The following is a 10,100-nucleotide window of genomic DNA, read 5'->3' on the forward strand; positions in this document are numbered from 1 at the left end:
TGTATCTCTGACTCGCTGCCCCATCACCACGTGTCCTCACACAGAAGAGAGACCAACAGACCTTTACTTTCCCTCCACATTCATTTTCTAGCATTACATGACTGTTTTAAAGTCATGTAATTAATCAGACTAAGAAAGGAGCCAGTTTACTCAAGAAAATATGGCAAATTTTCCCAAGCATATTTCTTACCAGAATCTTACGGAAAAAAAATGAGAAGTAGATTACAACTAGTTAGAGGAAACTGACTTGGTCAAATCAATAGAAGCAAACCCAGTAAATGGTAAACTGAAATATCTAAGGATCCACTGCAAAAATGAGTCACTGTGTTTTGGAGGCAATCAAATTAATTCCAAATAAGGATCACTTCTAACTTGTGACATTTCATGTTCACTGCTTATTCAGCAAATTGTTTGCCAAATAACTCAAATTTTGTGTTACTTAGAAAATTACCCAGGTCTGCTTAAAGTCATATTAGCAATTTCAATTAAAATCAGCAGTTCAGAGTGGGTTTAGTAATCTGGAATTTCTGGGCAAAGGGATTAGACTCTCATCCCCACCAATTTTTTTTTTCTCCAAACAAGTGGAAGATAGGGGGGGAAAATCCCAGAGCTCTAAAACTGGTTCCAAATATGACTTCATGAAAACTACAACATTTAAAATTACATATGACAAGCATAATTCTCTGAAATATATATATATGAAAAGCCTTTTCTATGTTTTTATCTCGTATCTACAGTGTGCCAAGAAAAAGATCACGTGCAATCTGGCCTTAGCAAAACATATCCACATTTATACTCCATGCTACTTGCCTCCTACTAAATTTACTTGGAAACAATCTAGTTAAAATTATTTATTCTGCAAAGTTACTACTGATAGATAATGCCACTAACCCTTGTATTTCCCATTTATTGCTTCAAATTTTTTTATCAATCCTGGAAGGTTGGTACTATTATTGTCATTACACATTTTAGGAAACTAAGCACTAAAAAATAATTTGCCTAAGGTTGCTGAGCTAGTCTCCCACTGGCTGGTCCCAGACTTCTCTCCTGAGGCCTCAAATCATACTCACTCATAACAGAATTAATCACAAATGGAGCCACACTGGTGTTCTTTCACTTCATTAGGGTTTTTCTGGTAAATAATAATATTAACAATTCTAAATGAAACCTCATCTTCTCTACTTTCTGAATCATCCATGAAGTGTTAAATAAATGATAAAAAGTGGTCATTTTTTTGATTAGACCCTACCTATACCATGTGCTTCTCTGCTCGTAAGAAACTCTCCTGAGTTTCACTCTATCACTTCACAGCTGAGGTCAACTCTATGCCACAGGTGGTTCTCCCAGTGGCAATTACTCAACTTCAAGGAAACTAGAAACTAGGGCAGGGATTTTAAATGACAATAATGTTACTCTTCTGAAGGCCAGCTCTTGCAGGGTATTCCATTTTGGCATCCATAAGTTACCAAAGCGGCAAAATTTTCACGTGATTTTAGTAAAATATCCATGTCTTGCATTAGGAGACACCAATCTTCCCCTCCATAAAACCGGAATCTATATAGCAGCAATAACGTTGTAAATTCTTAAACTAATAAACAGTTTTGCTTGGGGGGTGAGAGAGAAAAAAAGAGTGAACAGAGAAAGCATTACTGTTTCCTGTATTGAATTCTTCAGCACACTTAGAAAACTATTCAAATGCTATACATTTTTATCACTATGGTTCACAGTGCTGCCGTTCTGCATTTTTAAAAATACTAGTTAAAAAGTCCTAGGTGTTGAGCATAGCAAAATACACTACCTCCTAGGGCGCTTCATCGTTTATCTCCCACCTAGCCTAAAACTCAACCACCCCTTCCTTGAAACAGCTGGCAAACTCCCATTTCCGAGAGGAGTGACTCATAAGCCATAGCAAATCCACAGAAGAATGATTCTTTCCCACCCAACAAGCTTATTAAAAGACATAGTAAGGGAGTGGAAGGCCAGAGAGAGATCAGAGAAGAGCTTTCGGTCTGTTTACTAGGAGAGCGCCACAGGGTGCCACTACCCAAAGCTTCCCAGAACCAACTTCAAACTGCAGTTTCTGGACTCGCTGCCCTACAAGTTGAACAGATCCTTCAGAGCTCTGAAAATAAATAACAACGTACCGCGCATCTACGGCACTCCCTCCACCGAAATTCTCGGAGATTTCAAACAGCCCTTAATGAGGCATTATCGCCCGAGCAAATCGATCTACCTTGTTGACCAAAGAGAAAGGGAGGCAGGTGCACTTGCAACAGTCAAACCACAAGGCCCGGCTTCCACAAAATAAATTCCTCAAGTACGCGCCAGGGTTAGGTAAGGAAGGCTATTGAATGTTCCTCTCGGCCTGATCCCCTAGAAAGGGGGAGGGACGTAGCCGATATTCTAGGAAGGCGGCAGCGCGGCCAGATGAACCCTGGTCTCGGTGATTCCCAAGGCCGCCTGCCCCTCGAGATCCGCGGACCTGCTCCCGCCCGGAGGGCCCTGCGCTCCCCGCCGACTCGGCGCCAATGCTCGCCCGCTATCCCGCCCCCCCGGGGCCCGGCCTCCCCCGGAGGTCGCCCGCCCGCTATCCCCCCACCCCGAGCCCCTTCTCCCCGACTCACCTGGTCCCCCCCACGTTCAGCTGCACGATCTCGCCGCTGCCGGCCGCCGCCGCGGCGAAGCTGCCGCAGTGCCCTCCCGACATGTCCGGCGGCTCCGGCGGCACCCGCCGCCCTCCCTCCCCGGCCGGGGCCGTCGAGCCAGCGGCGGGAGCCCGAGGCGGAGGCAGCGGCGGCGGCGGCGGCGGCGGCGGCGGCGGCGGCTGCAGGGCCAGCAGGGCTGCGGGCGCCGGGGGGCGGGCGGCACGCGGAGCCTCCCCCACGTTCTCGGCGACCGGGCGGGGCTGGCGGGCGTCCGCCTCTTCCCCTCCGCTCCCGCGGCGCGGGAAAGCGGCCGGGCCTCCACCTCTCGTGGCCTCCAGGCCGCCCAGCCGCGGCCTGCCGTCAGCTCTCCGCTGCCCCCCTCGCAGCCGCTGCGGCCGCAGCGCCGGCTGGAGGAGGGGTCGCCGCGTGGGACAAAATACCGCAGCGTTCTGCCCTTCGCCCGCCACGGCCACCGAGCTTGAGGCGGAGGAAGGAAACGGGGAGGAGGAGCTTCCCAGCCCAGCGGCCGGCGCGGAGGGGAGGGTGGGGGAATGCGCTCCTGGACTAAAGCCGGGTCCCATGGGATTCTGTTTCTTCCCTCCTACCACCGCAATCCCAGCACGTTTCACTTTTACATTTCAGATTTTCCAGCCCCGGGACTCAGATTTCCCAGGTTGAGGGCAAGTCTGGGCAAGCTGTCCAAAGCATCCTTATTGTCTCCCTTCTCCACGTGGATTTGGGAGATGAAAGGAAAATTTCTTAGAGGAAGTTATGCCTAAATGTTTACATTGCTATTTATGGTGGAAACGCGGTGAAAATTTGGGGATTTTAAAACTTTATAGCGCTTATCTCAGCAAACTCGTTACCTTACCCTCTTCCATCTCATCCCTACTCTCCCAAGCAGTTTGATTTTGTTAAGCAGGGGAGAAAACAAAAGACAAAAACAAGGAAAAATGTATATATATATACCCCTAGGCAGTGTAGGGCCACACGTTTCTGGACTATAGTAAGTACTCAACTAATGTTACACACACACAAATACAATTTTTAAAAGTTTATTTTTGCTTTAAACAGTATATGTTGGAACTGGAAACCTTAATGGCTACTAAAATATATATTTTAAATGGTAATACTATAATACCTGGTGAAGTAAAATTCATATTTTATGGCAAGAGGGGAAAATTTTAAACGTAAAATTTTTCTTGGCTTCCTTCGTCCCTTTGGGGCAGAATGAGCATCTGCATTCCCCGGACCTCCTTAGGCGGTAACGTTCCTTCTTAATCTCATCAAGGGTCACAATTCTTTAGGAGATAATCTTCCTTCTTAATCTTGGGGTCGCTCACTTTGTACTTGTAGATCTGGATTGTGTAACTGTCAGTAATACATCATTTAATGTACAACCCTCTGTCTCAAAAACTTGTATATCTGTGCTTTGACCTCATAGGCAGAACAGTCCTCGAAGCTTTCCGAAAGGCTGTTCCTGGGTTATAATTTTCAATTTGGCTCGAATAAAATTTTTCATTTCTTTCTTTCTTTCTTTCTTTTTTTATCTTTGGAGATTTTCTAAATTCTTTTTTATTTAATTTTTTTTACTGTAGTATAGTTGATGTATCCTTTTCTTTCTTTTATCGACTAATTTTTTTTTGTTGACAACCTGATGCTCCACGAGCTAACAAAGACAGTATATTATGTTTCAGAAGTCGTTTGTGGTACTAAAGCCTTAGCATGAATCCTGTTTTGCTATAATTTTACCATAAAAATTCAAAATGAAGACCTACATGATAGTATATTTTTAATTTTCATTGTCATAATAATTTTTTTAATCCTCTGCTGGCAAATATGCCAGTGATATGATATCCAAATTTGACTTAAAAGAGGATAGCAGTACTTACAGATGTAAGATAAATATTATTTACCCCAGTTAATGATGATAATAATAATAGCTAATCTGTATTTATTAAGGATTTATCATATGCTAGGTGGTTTAGATATTTTCTGTCATTTTTTTCTTCACAACTATTGTTTCACTATTTTAAAAATAGAAACGTGGGACTTAAAATGATCAGAAAACTTGCTCAAAATTATGTAGGTGGCACATAGCATAGCAAGAATTTGAAGACAGGCAGTTTGAAGTCAGTGCACTATGACTCACTATATCTCATATATTCACTTGATACTAAGAAGATCAGATTAAGGGAGAAGCGAACTAGTAATTTTTCACACTTTAAACAGTATTAGCTGTCTTTGTTCTAACCCTTAATATCTATTTCTATAAGGATTTGAAATTTTGCTTTCAAATTTGCTGGATAGAATTAGATGGTAAAAAAGGCCATTTAATTATCCCTGGGCATTTAATTTTCCATTGGAAGAATGTAAAAGAGCACTTATTAACAGATTTTTGCCTTTAATGAATTCAAAAGGCAACATAGAGTTGCGACAAGGCTTCTTATCCTTCCTGAAATAAATAAATGAAACCACATTCATCTCAATGCACAGTAATTATTAACTATCAGCAAGACATCTCATCAGGAGAGGGGAGAGGACTCACTATTTTATAAACCAAAATGGTCAGAGCTTCTTGATGTATCCAGATCAATGTGAGTCTGAAGGGATTTGTTACTCATAAAACTTAAAGTTAGGATATTATTTACTTCTTAAGAATAAATTGAAACATTATTAACAAAGACAGCAGAAAGGGAAAACATATTTACAATATCTATCAGACAAATGATTAAAAATCCACAGCACTTGGTTGTATGTGTATCACTTTACAGATCAACTGAGGAGACAAAAAGGGAAAAATATGGAAAGTATATCAACAGGCAAGTGATGGGACGATAACTAACAAAAACACTGAAATGTTTGCTCAAACAACAGAAAAGGATGTAATTTTCACTCACGAGGTTGGCAAAAATTAAGAGCTTTGGTAAAAATCCAGTGCTGAAATGGTCACACTCATGCATTGTTGATTGGAATTTAAAGGGTATGGAGTTTTTGAAGACAGCCTGAGAGTATCAACTTTTGAAATGTATATACCCTTGACTCAGCTCTTGTCTTCTAGGAATAGATCCTACAGACATATTGTAGAGACGCACAAGGTGCAGATCAAGAAGTGCACATTCATTGTAGCAGTGTTTAGAACCAACTAGACTGTTCAACAGTAGGGGGATGATTTTTAGAAGTGTTGCATATTATGATTATTATGGGGCAAATCTATATGAACTGACCAGAAAAGGTCTCCAAGTATATTAGTGGGGAAAAAATCAGGTCACAGAATAATGCATTATGAGTGCAACCTCATTTATTAAAAAAAAAAAAAGCAAAACTAAAATTGTCTGTGTCTACTAATTTCTATACAAAAGTGCACGTATTAAACTGGGAAGAAACGTTAACTCTAGAACAGTCATTAGAATCAGAAAGGGGAAGTCAGCAGTGATAAATAGAGGTAGAACCTTTCAACTCTGTGGACTTTCACATTGTTTAAAGAGTTTACAGTGAGTTTTCATTCATGTATTACTTGTATGTAAGTATATGTGTATGTATGTATGTGTAAATAGAGTAGATTCAAGGTTGTCTGCATGACAGTTTTTTAAATTTATTTATATTATTTAAAGACTTATGCATGTAAAAATATAAATTAAGTGTTCTTTAAATACCGTTACTTTTTTTAGTAGATGTGTTGAATTTGAGATGTCTACTAGACCAGTAGTTCTCAAACTGTCTTAGATGAAGGACAAGTTTACTTCATTTCCAATTCATTGGAGATCAATGTTTGTTCCTACTGCACATGATTGGAACTCACCTCACACCACATGCAACTTGCCAAGCAAATTTGATAACATCTGAACTGGTCTACACCCTGTGCAATGAGATAAGACCACTGCTGGCATCAAATTGCTATAAATGTTGTTAAACTCTTTCTCTCATTTTTATACTTAGTTTGTTGCAGACTGATGACAAATGATTTGTGGATGGACCACACTTAAGGCGGCACTGTATTCGATATTGAAGCGAGATGTTGAGTAGGCAGTTATATACAGGAGTCAGAAGTTTGGGAGGGAGACCCAAACTGAAACTACTCTTATCTTTACTAAAATAAAATTTTGGAAATTAGCAATATATAGATGGTTTTTAGAGCCATGAGGCTACCTGAGATCGTAAGGGGGTAAGTGTCATATAATGAGACAAGAATAGGAATTAGGAGGGAGCCCTTGACTATACAATATTAGGATGTTGGGAGGAGAAGGAGATACAGCCAAGGAGACAGAAAGGAGTACCAGCAAGAGGAGGAAAACCAAAGGAGTATGGGGTCCTGTGAAATAAGAAATCTAGTAAAATAAAGACTGAGAATTCACCATTGGTTTTAGCAACATGAAGGAAATTGGTGACCTTGTAAGTAAGGGTAGTTCTAGAGCAGTGATGGGAGAAACAGCATGATTGGTGGGATTTTGCTGTAAAGAACAGTAAGGAAATGGATGGTAGCAAACAGATGAAAGTAATGTCAAGAGAAGGCTTCGTAAGATGATAAAAAAATAATAGTAATAACCACAAGCCAATGGAAACCATTCAATAGAGAGCAAAAAAACAGGTAATTCAAGAGAGGCAGAAGATAATTATTGGACTTCTGTCTTTGAGTAGGTGAAAGGAGACAACTTCTAGTTAACAAGATAAAGAAACTGAGCCAGAAGGAGAATGGGTAATTTGTCCAGTGTTTGCAGTTGCCATTATTATTATTATCTCCTAACCCACTCTAAGTGTAGACACACCCCTTATTTGGGGTATGACCCTAATGATATACTCTGTATATCAGATTTTAAAACAACAGCTTTTACATTACAAACAATAGGGAAAACTTCCTCAAACAGATGTGTCAATATACAAAAACATGCCTTAAGAAAGGGGTAAAGGACTTGAAGTTTCACTGGGTCTCATCGATCAAAGCTAGAAAAATACACATTCCTAGCCTGATGGTATACTCATCAAAGATATTAGTTCAAGGGAAATGAAGGACAATAATTTGGAGGCAGTAGTGAAGGGCCAGGATAACATCTACCCTCCAGCCCCATGGTATGAGGATTACAGGGAAGAAACTAGCCTACATTTGAGAGAACAGCAAGGGAATCAGTGTCCCCAAGGCAGCCCCCTTTCTGTCTGTTCCAGGAACATTCAGAAAAGAGGGTGAGGCTAAAAGGGGATTTTCCTGATGAGTGACCATGAATTCCAAAGGACACACTGGAAAAGTTATATTTTGGAGGAAGAAAATAGAAAATGAGCAATGATCTGTGCTAGATTTTTGCAGAACAATATAAAATGGGAAAATAGGTGTGAACAGATTATTCCTGAAGTTCCCTTATGCAGATTACAATAATGATCCAAAGAAGGTTTTGTTTAATTTGGAGATGGGAATGACAGTAAAGGCTTTTGCCTGGAGCAGTCAGAGTTCAATAAACACTCTGAGAAAACTCTTCCTCCAAAAAGTTTATTAAAGGTCTGCAAGGCCTGAGATGATCTCATACCCCACCTATCAACTCTCAATCTCCCTCTGCAGTCTTCTCGCCATGTTCCTTCCTACCTCTCTACTCCAATCCAGGTACCCAACCTACCTTGCTATTATTCCAGCATGTCAAATAAGCTCTTGCTTCAGGACCCTGCACCTGCTTTTCTCTCTGCTTGTAAAGTTTTTCCTTGAAACAGCCAATGGGCTCACTCCTTCACTTCCTTCAGAACTCTGCTCAGTCATCACTTACCAGAGAGGCTCTCACTCTTACAAGCCAGCAAGGGAAACAAAAAAATACTCAATTAATTAAAAAGAAGGCATAAAAAGAAGGCAAGGACAAAGAATAGATGAGACAAATAGAAAACAATTAGCAAGATGATAAGTTAAAATCCAGCCATATCAATCATCTTATTAAATGTAAATAGTCTAGGGACTTCCCTGGTGGTCCAGTGGGTAAGATTCTGGGGCTCTCAATGCAGGGGGCCCGGATTCGATCCCTGGTCGGGGAACTAGATCCTGCATGCATGCAGCAACTAAGTCCACATGCCGCAACTAAGACCCAGCGTAGCCTAAATAAATAAATATATTTTTTTAAAAATGTAAATGGTCTAAGCATTCCAATTAGAAGGCAGGGTTCATCAGGCTGGATTAAAAAAGCAAGACCTAACTATATACCGTTTAAAAGCAATCCTTTTTAAATATAAAGACACAAATAAGTTAAAAGTAAAAGGATGAGAAAAGACGAACCATATGCACTGGATTGAATGTTTGTCCCCCTCAAAATTCATATTTTGAAATCCTAACCCCCCCAGTGTGATGGCATTAGGAGGTGAGATCTTTAGGAGGAACTTAGGTCATGACAGTGGAGCCCTCATGTATGGAATTAGTGCCTTTGTAAAGGGACCACAGAGAACTCTCTCACCATCTTTCTATCATGTACACATACAAGGAGAAGATGGGAGTCTGCAACCCAGAAGAGTGGTCTCACCAGAACCTCACTATCCTGGTATTCTGATCTGGGTCTTCCAGCCTCCAGAACTGTGAGAAATAAATTTCTTTCTGTTTATAAACCACCCCGTCTATGGTGGTTTGTTACAGCAGCCCAAACTAACTAAAACACAATTCTAACACTCACCAAAAGAAAGCTGGGATAGGTATATTAATGTCAGACAAAGTAGATTTCAGAGCATAAAATATTACTAAGGATAAAGAGGTTCATTTCATAATGGTCATTAAGAGAATATAACAATTGAAAACATTAATACAACTAATATCTGAACTTAAAAATACAGGAAGAAAAAACTGATAGAACTGCAAAGAGAAATAGACAAATCCACAATAACAGATAAATATTTCAATATCCTTCTTCCAATAATTAATTGAACAAGTAGATGAAAAGTCAGTAAAGATAGAGAAGATTTGAACAGCACCATCAACCAACATAACCTGTTGATATTTATGGAACATTCCACTCTACAACAGCAAAACGCATATTCTTTTCAGGTGCTCACAGAACATTTACCAAGATAGAACTTATTCTGGGCCACAACACAAGTCTCAATAAATTTTAAAAGATTCAAGTTATACAAATTATGGTCTCTGGGCACAATGCAATCAAATAAGAAATAAATAACAGAAAGATTTTTGGATTATCCCCAAATATTTGGAAACTGCATAACACAGTTCTAAATAATGTAGAGATCATGGGGAAATTAGAAATTGTTTAAAGTGAAAGTGTTTTGAAACTGAATATAAAAATTTATGGGATGCTACTAAAGCAGTATTTGGAAGAACTATTTAACACTCAACTTGTATATTAGAAAAGAAAAAAGGTCTAAAATCAGTGACCTCAAGGTCAACCTTAAGAAACTAGGAAAAGAAGAGCAAAGTAAATTCAAAGTAAGCAGAAGAAAAGAAATAATAAAAATCAAAGTGGAGGGACTTCCCTGGTGGCGCAG

At 40.1% G+C, this 10,100-nt stretch overlaps 1 protein-coding gene across 1 annotated transcript in view; it reads right to left on the bottom strand.

Annotated features, from left to right (window-relative positions):
* The window catches only part of KCTD3 (potassium channel tetramerization domain containing 3), a 63,229-nt gene extending 60,455 nt beyond the window's left edge, over positions 1-2,774 (bottom strand). Inside the window, exon 1 of the mRNA XM_068541820.1 lies at positions 2,625-2,774. Within this exon, the coding sequence (XP_068397921.1) occupies positions 2,625-2,707 (83 nt within the window). The 5' untranslated portion in view covers positions 2,708-2,774. The remainder of the gene's footprint in view (positions 1-2,624) is intronic.
* Between the last annotated feature and the right edge of the window lie 7,326 nt (positions 2,775-10,100).

The sequence above is a fragment of the Eschrichtius robustus genome, chromosome 3 (genome assembly GCF_028021215.1).
Source record: "Eschrichtius robustus isolate mEscRob2 chromosome 3, mEscRob2.pri, whole genome shotgun sequence".
NCBI lineage: Eukaryota > Metazoa > Chordata > Mammalia > Artiodactyla > Eschrichtiidae > Eschrichtius > Eschrichtius robustus.